This window comes from Pan troglodytes, chromosome 10 (genome assembly GCF_028858775.2).
Source record: "Pan troglodytes isolate AG18354 chromosome 10, NHGRI_mPanTro3-v2.0_pri, whole genome shotgun sequence".
Lineage (NCBI taxonomy): Eukaryota > Metazoa > Chordata > Mammalia > Primates > Hominidae > Pan > Pan troglodytes.
The window spans coordinates 115,038,647-115,053,266 of NC_072408.2; the positions used below are offsets into that span (position 1 = coordinate 115,038,647).

At 47.4% G+C, this 14,620-nt stretch overlaps 1 protein-coding gene across 3 annotated transcripts in view; it reads left to right on the top strand.

Moving 5' to 3' along the window:
- Positions 1–14,620, top strand: part of WSCD2 (WSC domain containing 2) — a 121,530-nt gene that overhangs the window by 101,084 nt on the left and 5,826 nt on the right. For all 3 annotated transcript variants that reach the window (XM_016924113.4, XM_522520.8, XM_016924112.4), the window contains 2 exons: positions 2,518–2,682; positions 10,119–10,319. In XM_016924113.4, the coding sequence (XP_016779602.1) occupies positions 2,518–2,682; positions 10,119–10,319 (366 nt within the window). The remainder of the gene's footprint in view (positions 1–2,517; positions 2,683–10,118; positions 10,320–14,620) is intronic.

Below are 14,620 nucleotides of genomic sequence, written 5' to 3' on the forward strand. Positions count from 1 at the left end.
TATAAAGTCCCTGTGTCTGGGCTCCTTTTTGCAGTATATTCCAATGAAAACCATTCCCTGAAGCTTACTTGGCTTCTACACAGATGTCCCCTGGTTTATTTTATCCTAAATCTGATCATCTCAGAACAAAAATTAAACAGGCAGGAGAAGAAAGCTGAACCTCCAGCTAGCAGGAACAATACCAGGAACCACAATTGATTCTGTGGGCAATTCCGGCATGTTTGTCTTAATCTAACACTGCATTCATTCAAGAATTTCATTCTCCTAAACAACCTCAGGCTGTCATCGCTGCTTAATAGTCCCATTTTATAAGTGAGCAAACTGAGGCTCCGACAGATCATTTTTTTCCTATGTCACCCAAAAAGTAAGTGGAAGAATTGGAATTTAAATCTAGGACTTCACACCTCTCCTTCAAAGGGCTTTTGTGTGAAATTAATGAGGCTCACAGTAAGACTTCAATAAATAGCAGCTAATGCAGAACAGGAAAGACCCTGGTAAAATCTTGGGAAGGAATTACCTAGAGGAGGGCAGTGCTCTGCCCTCATGCCCGAGTAATCACGTGAGGTGAGCTTGTCTCTTGAATTGAGCATGGGGCAGTCACTGAGGACCTTGCCCATAACCGGTCCAGGGCAGTGACCAGGGAGGAGGCCAAGTGCAAGGGCCAAGGAGTAGATGGAAGGGAGGAAACATGAAGGAATGTGGACAACTCTGCTGGCAATGTGGCGGTGATGGGGTGAAGGGGAGCTGGTGGTCGCTGGAAGGGGCTCTTTCTAAATGAGGGAGCTATTTGTTCCTGTTTCAGTGCTAATGTGATTGAGCCAGCTGAGAGAGAAAAAATATTGGGGTTTGGAAGGAGCAAAGAGCTTGGAGAAGGAGGGAATGGAGAACACATACATGAGCAGGGGATGGGTGGCTTCCCCAGAAGAGGGAGAGATGGAGGTGAGGGGCCATGGGAGGTGAGGGAGGTTTGCCTGCTTTCCCTTGGATGGTAAATAAGGGTGGAGCTCATCTGCCCCAGGCTGAAGAAGGCAGCACTGAGACCTGGGGCCTCCAGGCCTGGATCTGGGATTCTCTCATCTTCCTTTCTGCTCCAGCGCCCCCTGCTCTGAGCCTTCCCTCAGCTGCCTTTGCAAATGAGGGAACCAAAAGAAAAGCTTGTGCTTTCTTAGCTCCCTCTGGGGTTGCAGTGGGAGGTGCTGGGGCTTGCGTTTTCTGTTAACTCTGATGGTAATGGCATTCTGCGGGCTCTGAAAAGCCAGAGAATCAAAAATATCCAAATGGTACTCACCACATCCCAACCCATTTTACAGATGAGGAAACTGAGGGCTAGAGAAAAATAATACCTATGCCTTTTGAGCACTTTAGAGTATTAGCATATTACATGCTTTGTTTCATTCAATCCTTACAAGAGCCCTACAAAATAGATATTATTGTTATCCACCCAGTCACCATTCTACCCATTCATGCATCCATCCAAGAAGCAGTTATTAAGTACTTGCTGTATACCAGATATTGTGGAAACTTTTGGTGAATCAGCAAAACACAATATGGGCAGGGTTTCTGACCACACGACTAATTGCATGAATAATTATCTGAATTGCAATTGTGATCAACAATATGAAGGAGATGGATATAGTAATGCACTAATGATAGCCCAGGGAGTCAGGAAAAGAGGAGAGAGAGGAAGGGAGGAAGGAAAGAGGGAAGGAAGAAGGAAGGAAGGAAGGACAGACGGATAGACAGTGGGATCCATTCAACTGAGAGCTGAAGAACAAAAAGCAAAGGCAGGTAGGAGGCAATGGAGAGGGAACAGCATGCATGAAGGCACTATGTCAGGACACAGCAAAGCACAGGAGAGGAAGTCCAGAGAGACCAGGTGGCTGGCATGTGGTGGAGTGGATTAGAATGAGCCTGTGAGTTTGCAAAGGCCAACCATGTGAGCTTGGAGGCCAAGATAAGAACCCTGGACTGCATCCTATACTCAAAAGGCATAGATATTATTTTTCTCTAGCCCTCAGTTTTCTCATCTGTAAAATGGGTTGGGAGGTGGTGAGTACCATTTGGATATTCCTGATTCTCTGGCTTTTCAGAGCCCGCAAAATACAAGAATAACAAAAAATACACGACGGATGCCATTGACGGTTTCGATCTGGAGGAAAGGGTAGGGGTGAATGGGAAAGACTTGCTCTGCTGGGGGGAAACTGGGGCTGGAGAGAAGATTCCCCCTTCTAGCTGACTTCTATTGGATCCCTACTATGGGCTAAGCACTGTGCTTATCCCTTTCCATCATTATCCCATTTAACACTCACCTCAACTCTATGAGGGAGGAACCATCTCCCTCATTTTACAGATGGGAGAGCTGAGGCCCAAGGAAGCTTTCCCATGACCCATGCAAGTGTCCTGTGCCCTTGATCACCTGGCTGAGAAGTGGCAGGGGTGTGACTCATACCCTGGCCCTTTCAGACAGGCTCCATCTGCCCCTGGTGTTGACCTCTGTCCATGCTCCGCCCTTTTCAGACAACCGTTGCATGGACAGAAGGTTCCTGCCAGGCAAGTCCAAGCAGCTCATTGCTTTGGCCAGCTTCCCAGGTGCTGGCAACACGTGGGCTCGCCACCTCATTGAGTTGGCCACAGGCTTCTACACTGGCAGCTACTACTTCGATGGCTCCCTCTACAACAAAGGTGAGGAGATGGCAGGGAGGGCAGGGCAAGAGGTTCCCTAGGCTTGGGAAGGTCCCCACTTGGAGGGTATGGGAATACTCCTCCTTGAGTGTCTACTGTGTGCCACTCAGCTCTCCTAGGCACACTTTTTGAGACTCACTGCATGCTTGGTACCCCCCCGCCTTCCTTTATGCCCCACAAACATTTCTTGAGTCATGTCCTGGATACTCCACTAGCATCCATTCAATAATTGACATTTGTCAAGTACTTATCCTATGCCTGGTACCTTTCCTCCATTTAGGTTACAACAAACATTTCTTACACACCTACTGTGTGCTGGTACCTCATTACAGATGTTTACTGACCAGCAGCTCTTTGATGTAATAGAGGTACAAGAACTAAGTTCACTTTGGGGACATTTATTGAGCACCTACTATTCACCAGGTGTCCTCTCCACATTTAAGTCGACAATATTCGCTATGCAGGGTGCTCTATTTTCATTCCATTCACAGATGTTTACTGAGCACCGGAATGTTCTGGATGCACTTCCTAAGTTAGGTGTCCCAACATGCATTTGTGGGGCACCAACTGTGTGTGAGGCACCTCATGTAGGTTGAGATTGCCAAAGATGTTCTCTTGGCACCTAGTAGGTGGCCAGGTGCTGTATTCTTATTTAACCCTGAATAGAAACCCTGTGAGGTAGGATGATGATGTTCTTTCCCAGAAATGAAAACTGAGGCTTGGAGAGGAGAAATAACTTGCCCAAAGTCACACAATTTTTTTTTTAACAAGCTGATTGGGGATTGCATTCTAGTGTTTCCCAGTTTCAAAGCCCACATCTTTATTACTCTATCACACAGGTAAGAAATTCCTGGGTTTCTTACTGAGGAACAAGAAATCATGGATGAAATGCCCCTTGGGCATGAAGCCCTCTCCTGGGCATGGTGGGAGACATCAGGGAAGCAAGGCCTCCTCCTGTGGGAGACTTTGCATCTACATGTGGAGCAGCCCTTGGCCATGGTCTTTGTGTCTGCAAACCAGCTGAAGACCACTTCCTGGCTGTGTGACCTTAGGCAATTTACTGTACCTACCTCTCTCATCCTGTGTCCTCATGCACAAATTAGAGATAAGAGTATGTACCTCATGAGGTTGTTTCAAAGCAGGGGTGTCTCATCTTTTGTCTTCCCTGGGCCACGCTGGAAGAAGAAAAATTGTCTTGGACCACACATAAAATACACTAACACTAATGATAGCTGATGAGCTAAAAATAAAATAAAAATAACAAAAAAATCTAATAATGTTTTAAGAAAGCTTACGAATTTGTGTTGGGCCGCATTCAACGTCGTCAATAAAAGCTGGCTCTGGGTACTCTGGTCTGGGTGCCAGGCACTAACCAGGCACAGCTTGGTGCTGATAGAGAGTCATCCCCTAACCCTAGCTCAGGGAGAGCCAGGGGGCATGTCTTTCTCAGGGTGAGACACAGGAGGGAGGCAGAGACTGGGGGAGAAAAGCAAGAAGGGTGAAGAGGAACAGGCTAATGGTTGGAGTTGGCAACGGGTCAGGCAGGGGAAGCTGCTTAAGAATCCTAGCTTTTTATATATTTATTAATTTCCAGTTTTGGCTTGAGTGATTGTTTATTAAGCACCTATTACATATGAGGCTCCATGCTGAGGGTATTACATGCTTATATCAGGATTTGAACCCAGGGCTGGCTGTCAGCAGTCCCTATGATCTTAACCCCTATGCTGTGCTTCCTTGTGGGAGCTGCTGGGAAGAGCATTGGGATATTCCAGAATCTCTTTGGCTTGTCCTGAAGCAGTGGCTGTGGAATGCAAGTTCAGAAAGGATGCCATGGCTGGCCCACATTCTCACTCTCCTGGCTGTGGCAGCAACCCTACTCATGCAATCCCAGAATGTCACAAACAGAAGGGTCCCTCAGGATTATTTAGTTCAGGGATCAAAATTGGTTTCATCTAGTGTTGATTCCAACGAATTTTTGCTTAAGGATGATGTGTTAAGAAAGATTCTGAGGTTCTTCTATTCTCTCTCTGAAACAAAATGCCTTAATCTAGTAGTGACGCCTGTTGAAAGTAGAGAATGGGGAATGGTGGCCTATACACCAAGTATTCGCCATCTGATCTAACTCAACCTCCTAACTTCAGAGAAGAAGAAATGGAATCTTAAGATGGAGTCAAGAGATCTGATTTTCAGTCTGAAAGTTCACTCTGATACTTATCAGCTATGAGAGCTTGTGCAAAATTCTTCACCTCTCTGAGCTTTAATTTCCTAATCTATAATACAGGAATGTCAGTACTGAACTCAAAGATTTTCCAAAAAATATAACAAGATAATGTTTGTGAGATAATATGTGTAAGCCTGTGGTGTAAAATAGACATTTTTTAAATGCTATGTAACCAGGACAGTCATTTACTTAGTCAAAGGCAAAGGGGGTTGGTCTCTGACTACACATTAGCATTGCCCAGGGAGCTTTTAAAGTCTTGACACACAGGCGGCATCTCAGACCATTTCCATCAGACTGTCAGGAGTGGGCCCAGGCGTGGGTGTTTTCTATAAGCTCCCAGGGGATTCCAATGCAAAACCAGAGCCAAGACCCCTGGCCCTAAACAAAGAACCCAGCATTCTTACTTCCAGACCCAAAACATTCCAAAAATTCATTTTTTTCCTGTGTTTGTTAATACTCTAGTGTGGGCAATATTAATTGGTCATTAATGGAGTGAGACACCTACTAAAACTTTAACTTGATTTAAAAGAAAAAAAAGAAAACATAACCCCCCTGTGGCAATTCTCTGCCTCAAGCTGTGTCTAGTTACTGGATGTTTCCTTCATTTGTACTGAGACAGGCAGGGGGTAGTGGGCTGGTCACAGGCAGCTGAGGCTTTGAATGTAGTTGCCTTTTCATTAGGAGCTTTAAAATCCTTCCCGCAGCCTGAGCCCTTGCAGTTAACATTGAACTCTCCCTGGGAGCTTGGAGCTGGCAGTAGGGGTGTAGACAAAATGAAGAGCCGCTTGCCCCCCAACAGCATCAGTCAATCTAGCTAACCCTGCCCAGTCTCTCCCCACATCACCTTGCAGCTGAAAGATGCTTAACTTCATGAAATCCTTTGCCACATTTGCCACACTGGGGCAAAGTTCTGCAGCCCCTTTCAGACTCCAGGTATAATGAGCTCTTTGTAGTTCAAGAATGCACTGGAGATTTGCACGTGCTATCATCTGTACAATGAGCTGATCCCCCGGCAACTCTTGCTGATTTATCTAAGTCCTTTAGAGTTTCTTTTCTTCTGCTACCAACTTGCTGGATGGCTGGACGTATGTTCTCCTGCCCCTTGAGACCTCAGTTTCCTGCTCTGTGAGAAGCATGTATCAGATGGGTGGTCTCCCAGACCCTCCTAGGCCTGACAGGCTGCCTGATATTTTCTCTCTTTCCTCCACATTTTCTGCAACCTGCTCTTCCCTCAGTCTGGAAAAGGGTCCACTCCACCAGTGAGCTGGTAAGGCAGGGAGGGAGGGAATTAATGAGTGAATGAATGAAGAAATGTAGGGACCTCTCCCTCCCAGAATCCAAATGTCTGTCCCACTTGGGTCTTTCTTCCCTTTCCCTCACTCGGTGCAACTGCCATTTGCAAAGCATGGTTTTCTCTGTCTCTGTGTCCATCTGCCATCTGGCGTGCTCTCTCTCTCTCTCATTTTCTCTCTCTCTCTAATTGTCCTTTCTCTGCATGTCTACCTCTGCCCAGTATGTGCCTCTGCCTCTCTGTGCTTCTCTCTTTGTGTCTCTCTCTGTTCTCTCTCTAGGTGTCTATCTCCCCTTCTCTGTTTCTGTCTCATTTTATTTCTGTGTCTGTTTATCTCCCCCAACTCCTGCCTTCTCCCCGACTTTGTCTCAGTCCCTCCCTCTCTCCAGGTAACTGTGTCTTTCTCTCTCACTGTTCCCCTTTCCCTGGGCTTCATCCCCCCTCTACCTGCCTCTCCCCATCTCAGAGACCTCATTGTCCTAATGCAGACTCAAGCTCTGCGGTATGTGAGGAGCCAGAGCCCTGACTTCTGAAGGAGGGGAGACAGAAGAGGGAAGGGCGGGATGATGTTCTCAGACTGGTACATCAGCCTACAGAGTTGGCAGCCTCTCAGCCCAGCTGATGCAGGACAACAATTTCTGAGGATTTCCTTGTCCTCAAAACAAATCCCAGTGTCCTGGAGAACCACCAGCCTTCAGGGGTGTCCATGCCTGGAGCCAAGATGGGACTTTCCTGTCCCAGTAAACTCTAGGGCATGCAGAGATGTGCAGTATCTGCCACTTCCCTTCTCTGTTCCTTAGCTCCCCTAACTGAAAAATGCACGAGCAACTATAGTAACAGAGGTTTGGAAGAGAGAAGGGAAAAACATGTCTTGTTCTCTCTGTGGCCCTGAACAAGATTGTTTCTCCAAATCCTGGGACAGTTGGGCAGCTCCTTAGAGTTTGAGGGTCACATGGGTGCCCAAGATAAGCTGATATTTTGGTGACTCTTAAAAGATAGGATTTAAATATATCATGTTTATGTCATGGAGATGCTGGATCCTGGGTGTCAAGGACAGTGGAGAGGGGGACACCCTGGTGGTGGAGTCCAGCAATTCCGCTCTGGCTCAAAGCTTGCATCCATGATTCCCTTGCAGTTACCTAGACAGGCCCTCTTTAGAAGACAATTGAGCAACTATCTGTTGTTCCTCAGGCAAACCTATTCTATGTGCCTTCTCAAAAGTTCCTTTCCAGACATAGTACTCTTCCCTCTCTGGGAGACATTCTGCTAAATGAATTTTCTCTACATTTGCAATACTCCTATAGATAAACTCCTCAGGCAACCAGAATCTGGAATAGGAAACAGATCTTTCCCAATCTTTATAGCTTTTCTAGGTTTTTTGTTTTTGTTTGTTTTTAATCTTGATAAATACTGTGCTAAGTTGACCCCATCATGAACAAATAGAAATATTGTAACTTGGGTCTCCCAATGCATGGAGCTGACTGAAAATAGTTTGACCATCCTTCCATGTTTCTGGCAATTTATTTTCCTTGTTAAGAATCTGTGTGAGTTCTGGTATACCCCCTGCCTGTGTTTTCCATTGCTGTGCTTATAGTGAAATAGATTTTGGTAAAGATAAAATGAAACCATGGATGGAAAGCCCTTTGTCCATGTCATGCAGAGCTCTACCAGAATACATGACATGAAATTATATCCAGGGTTGCCTTGCATAAATGTTTATGTCTGAAGCTGTCTCTCTCTCTCAAGCTCCCACATCCTATTCCTCATTCTCCTCTGGAGGAGATTTTTTCCATGACACTGTGCTTCCCATTGACCTCAAAGGCTGTGGGTTAATATTTTCTCATGGGCACGGGACAGTGCTAATTTGCAAAGCTAGGCTTATCCCAGGCAACTTAACTTGGCAAGTCCCAGAATGGAACCTGATTGAAAAAATCACATTCCATTCTTGGCTCTTCTGCTCAGTGGCCATGTGAGGAAGGCTGCACCTCTCTGGACTCCTGTCTCCAGGAACAGCAGCAGATATCAAGCCAGTCTTCACCTCCATCCATCTTAAAAGCCAGAGCACAACAGGGAGGGAAGAAGCCATACTCCAAGATTTGATGATACGGAGCGACTTCTCAGTCCATGATTTCACCCTAAGTCTTATTCTGCATTAGCTGCCATTTATTGAAGTGTTACTGTGGGCCTCATTGACTTCTCACAATGGCCTTGTGAGGGAGAAAGTGCATGGACCCATTTTACAGATGAGGAAAACTGAGGCCCAGAGAGGTGACATGATATCCAGAATGACTCACTGGGTTGTAAACACAGCCAGTATCTTGAAGGCTTACTACAATAACATTTCTACCTGGCCTTAATATCACATCCAAATGCCTTAGCTTGCATGAGCTAAGGGGCACTTAGAGGGTGAAGGACACATGTGTGCCCGGAGCCCAGGTTTGTATTTCGGCTCTGCCTGTTCCATAGCTCTGTAACTTGGGCGAGTTATTGGACATCTCTGCCTCAGTTTCCTCATCTGTAAAATTCCTCATAGAATTGTCGAGAGGATTGGATTGCTTAATATATGTAAAGGGCTTAGACTAGTCTCCAGCTGCACAGAACTTCTCTCAACTCCTCAGCTTTTGAAAGGAAAACCTGATCATGCCCCTCTTTTTTGCTTAAATCCTCTTAAGGGTTCTCCAGTCTTTCTGGTCTAGTGCTGGCCTCTTCATCACAGACCCCACAAACCTCTCCAGCCCCATGCTCCCCTCTTGCTACCTGCATTCTCTCTGCAGTCACTCATATGTGACAGATTTCTTCCCACCCACCACAGGCCCTTTGTACCTGCTTTTCCCAGCACCTGGCCCTCCCTTCCCAGCTCTCTTGAGCTAGTAAGTTTCTCCTCATTTTTCAGTTCTATGCTTAAGCATCTCTTCCCCCAGGAAACCTTTCTGGATGCCACTTGACTAGGTCAGTGATTTCGGTTGAGCTGACTGGGCTGCCCACCTCCAGGCTGCAGGTTAGGACCATGTCTATTCTATGTGTCTGTCATCATCTGGGACCAATCCCCCACCCCCACCCCCAGGGCATGTCCTTTCATGGTGATAGCAGAGCTCCCTCATGGAGAGTAAGCAGAAACATATGATGTGTCTTGAGACTGTGCTGAAGACCTACTTCAGCCCTCATTCTATGGGCCACAGGAAGTCATATGGCCATGCCCATCATCAGTAGGGTAGGGATGCTGACTCCCCACAAAGAGGAATCACCCAGTATATCACTGTCTGGCCCCTCTCACAGCACCCAAGCCTTTTCTCTTCTTTTCTTTTTTTGTCAAGAGACAAGGTCTCACTCTGTCCTCCAGGCTGGAGTGCAGTGGTATGATCATAGCTCACTGCAGCCTCAACCTTCTAGCTCAAGCAATCCTCCCACCTCAGCCCCCCAAGTGGCTGGGACTACAGGTGCATGCCACCATGCCTGGCTAATTTTTTTTTAATTTTTTATTGTAGAGAATGGGGTCTCACTATGTTGCCCAGGCTGGTTTCGAACTCCTGGGAGCAAGCTATCCTCCCACCTTGGCCTCCCAAAGTTCTGGGATTATAGGCGTGAGCCACTGTGCCTAGCTAGCACCCAAGCATTAATACTCCCCTTTTGTAACACTCACCAGGGCAGTGGTTTTACATTTATTTGTGTTCACTATTTGAATAATCCAACTCTCAAAAACAGGAAGACTCGTGAATATTTTTGAAGACCCGTGAATGTTTTTGTAAGTCATTTTAATCCCGGGGTCCTAGCACAGTGCCTGGCACATAGTAGGTGCTCAATAAATATGCGAATGACTGAGTGAACAAATGTATGAGGATTCCCGAGGTGGCCCAGAAGAGAGTGGGGTGGGCTTCTTGCTTCCCCAGCTCACCAGTCCTGTTCCTCACCTCTGGCTGCGGGAAGGGTTTAAAGGTGAGCGGGACCACTGGCGCAGCGGACGGACCATCTGCATCAAGACGCACGAAAGCGGCCAGAAAGAGATCGAGGCCTTCGACGCCGCCATCCTGCTCATCCGCAACCCCTACAAAGCCCTCATGGCTGAGTTCAACCGCAAGTACGGCGGCCACATAGGCTTTGCTGCACATGCCCACTGGAAGGGCAAAGGTACCGCTCGGGAGGGGAGGGGAGGGGAGGGGAGGGGAGGGGCTTCGGGCTGCAGGGGGCGGTGGGAGGGTCCCGTGCTCCGGACCAGCGTGACCAGCAGGAGGCAATGCCTCATGCGAGGAACCCTGGAGGACATCCTGGAGGGCGCGTGTCATGCTCCAGTCCTTGCTTCCAGTAGAGTAGGTGCCTCCCACAACCCCCCACCACCCACAAGCAGCACCTTCTGTGAGCCGGGCTGCTGCATCGCACAGGGGATTAAAATCACGGGCTTGGGAGAAAGACTCTTTGGGTTCAGATCTCAGCTCTACTACCTCCCATAAGGGCTCATTAACCTCCCTGAACTTAGATGGCCCCATCTATAAAGTGAAGATTATAAAACTGTGAGGCTTTAAGAATTTTACAAACACTCAGTAGGTGTGACTTTCATGGCACTGGAGATGCTCATGAAATTGATGTGGGATTGATGGAAGCAGGTTAAAGAGCCCCACCCTGGGAGTCGAGAGACCCTGAATCCAGCCCCAGGTCAGTGCCTGTGTTGCCACGAGGTCCTGAGAGCACAGGTACAGGGCATCATTTCAATGAACACTCCCAAGAACTCTGGGTGGCGAGGCTCAGAGAGGTTAAGTGACTTGCCCCGCATCACACAGCTGGGAAATGACAGCATTGAGCCCCAAGCATGGAACGTACTAAGATGACCTGGGTTTGAGATTCAGCTCTGGCACTTACTAGGTGACAGAGGGCTGTGTGGATCAACATTTCAATGCAGAGCAGCCACCCAGGGCAGTGGCCAGAGCTTTGAAGTCAGACCCAACTTCTGCCATCTTGAGTATTCTTAACCGTTCTCAGCCTCAAAGTCCCATATCCATTATAGGATGATCTCCACCACCATAATGAAAGTCACATCTACTGAGGGCTTTGGAAAAGGCTAACTTCTTAAATCCCCACCATAATTGCCCCATTTGATAGATGGGATAACCTAGGTCCAGGGAGGTTAAGGAGCTTTTCCAGGGTAAGGGGGATATAGGGGGTTGTTGTTCAATGAGTATAAAGTTACAGTTATACAAGATCAGTAAATTCCACAGTCCTGCTGTACAACATAGTGCCTCTAATTAACAAGAAGGTATTCTTTACTTAAGATTTTGGTAAGAGGATAGATCTCATGTTAAGTGTTTTTTACTATACACAAAAACGAACAAAGAAAACAGACTAAAGGAAACTTCCAGAAGTGATGGAAATGTTTATTACCTGGATTATGGTGATGGTAACATGAGTGTATCCATATAACAAAAGTCACTAAATTGTAGATATTATGTGCAGTATTTTGTATATTAATTAGATCTTAATAAAGCTGGGGTTGGGAGAAGTTTTTCCATAAGGTGGTAGAGCTGGGATTTGAACTCAGGGAATCTTGCTCCAGAGCCCACGCTCTTCAGCACTGCGCTGTGATAATGGATTAGATGAACCGTTGGTGGCTATGAATCACCCAGTCCAGAGCCCCCGACACACAGCAGGCGCTCTGCAAATGTGAGTTGTCCCCAGCTCATCCAGCCTCCAGGAACCAGGCTGCTCCAGTACTCCAGCCCCTCCCCAGAGAGGAACAGAGCGGGGCAGGATGATGTAACTCAGCAATTCACTGGTAACACCCTCAACGCTGACTTCGTTGATTAAAACCCTTGGGCCTGCCCCTCAGGTCCCAATTCACTCAAGGCGGTTTTTCTGTTCCTCCCTCTGCCTCACTCCTCTTCTCAGTGAGGGGGTGGAAGCTTGGATAGGTGGTGACATTTGTCCAGTTATTCCCAGGGGTAGAGAGGCCTCTGAATTATTTATTGGTAGAACAGTCAATCAAAAGCAAAACTGGTCGCCAGGCTGAGATATCCATATGTGCAAATGGTAGTAGCCTGTCCTAAGAGCACAGACTCTGCTTGTCAAAGCTGGAAAAGACCTGGGAGATCAGTGACCTCGGTGGGCCTCTGTGCTGGCTGCTCCTTACGGTCCCTGGAGGAGAGTGGGAAAACCCCAGTGCCCAGGCTGCACCCTGGACTATTACTGGGTGGAGCCTGGACATCAGTATATTTTTTTTCAACTTTTATTTTAAGTTCTGAGTTACGTTTGCAGGATGTGCAGTTTAGTTACATAGGTAAACGTGTGCCATGGTGGTTTGCTGCACAGATCAACCCATCCCCTAGATATTAAGCCCTGCATGCATTAGCTATTCTTCCTGATGCTCTCCCTCCCCAACACCAACAGGCCCCAGTGTGTGTTGTCCCCACCCCACTCCCACGTTGTGTGAATATTTTTAAAGTTCCCCAGCTGCTTCTAATGTGCACGGAGGGCTGAGAACCACTGATTCCTATTGAGTAGTGGGGAAACTGAGGCCCAGAGAGAAGCAGAGACCACCAAGGTTGGTCTAGCCCAGGCACCCTGCTGTCCCAAGTGAACAGGAAAGGGGCTTACTTGGGAAGCTCTTGTGGGCACTTCACATTTGATATCTCATCTAAGCTCTCTAGGGACCATATGAGGTAAGAAAGGCAATGATCACCAGTACACCCCACTTTACAAGTGAGAGAGCCATCCCAGGAAGGGACAAGTCTCTTGGCTAAGACCCTAGGTACTGACTAAGCTGGGATTCAAACCCAGACGTTAACCACCAGGCTCTACTGCCTGAGACGTTGCTGACCATTTGGTACATTCAGATATTTTCCTCTTCCAGAGGAAGAGGAACCTCAACCCTGTCTTAGGTTCAGACAAGTCTCCTAATTCCCAAGACCAACCAACTCTCCTCTTTTTCCTTATTCAAAACAGCTGGGAGCTCTAAACCAACACTAAGGAAGGAGTCAGAACAGGCTGAACGGAGAGGCTGCAGGGAGTATGGGATAAGGGGATCCACCACACTCATCTCATATTGGGGGCCTGGGGTCCCATATGAGTCTGAGATGGGAGAAGGGATCTTCTCCAAATGCCCCCTCCAAGGCCTGACCCAGGCATGCAAGGGCTCTGGTAGAGAGACTTCCTTAAAGAACAGAACCCCCAGTCTCCACTCAGCCCATTCTTCCCCTTTGCATTCACCATCTGGCCCCTGGAGACACTTGAGTTTGAGACCCTTGCTTTAAGGTCCTGAATCAGTGGCATCAGCATCCCTTGGGAGCCTGTTGGAAATGCTAAAACCCACTGAATCAGAAATTCTGGGAGTGGGGCTCCAGAAATCTGTGTGTGTGGTTTTTTGTTTTTGTTTTGTTTTGTTTTGAGACAAAGTCTCACTCTGTTGCCCAGGCTGGAGTGCAGTGGTGTGATCTCGGCTCACTGCAACCTCTGCTTCCCGGGTTCACGCTGTTCTCCTGCCTCAGCCTCCCAAGTAGCTGGGACTACAGGTGCCCAGCACCACACCCGGCTAATTTTTTGTATTTTTAGTAGAGACAGGGTTTCACCGTGTTAGCCAGGATGGTCTCAATCTGACCTCGTGATCCACCTGCCTCTGCCTCCCAAAGTGTTGGGATTACAGGCGTGAGCCACCGAGCCCAGCCACAATCTGTGTTTTAACAAAACCCTCCAGGTGATACTGATGAGCACCCTAGTTTAAGAACCATTGCTATAAGTCCCTGCTACTCAAAATGTGGCCTGTGGACCAGCAACATGGACATCACCTGGGAGATTTTTAGGCAAGCAAATGTCAGGCCCTATCCCAGGCTTCCTGGATCAGAATCTGCACTTTAACAAGATTTCCCCAGATACTTCATGTGCACTTTAAGGTTTGAGAAGTGCTGCTTTTGGATGCCCTCGGTGACAGAATGTGAAGATCACCCTGTAAGAGCCAAGGTCACCTAGCTATTGAGTGTGTCCACCCCACCATGCCCTTGTCCCCCTCCCAATTACAGCTCAGTCCAGACTCCTAGAACCACCACCCCCACTCTGCTTTTGGTTCCATAGAGTTAATTTTACAATCTCCCTAGAGTGAGTTCACAGCAAAATTTTATGTGATATGATCATACAAGGTGAATTGTCCTGGATCTGCTTAATGAAACAGATACTGTGTTTAATCATTCCATGGGGAATTAAGTACAGTTAAACTATTAATCAGGCCCCAGTTCTTTCATCAACAAGAAGATGGAGGGGAGGCTGGCCAGCCTGCACCCCGCCAGGCACACCTGTATGACAGTTCCGGTGGAACCAGAACTCATTACCAATGTTCCATGGCTTTATTGCCCAGTTTGCAGACAGCAATCAATGATCAGGAATCCTGAGTTAAACGAGGGCTTTGGTTTTTAATTTTTCTTCTTCTTCTTTCCAATGAAGTAATTTGAGAG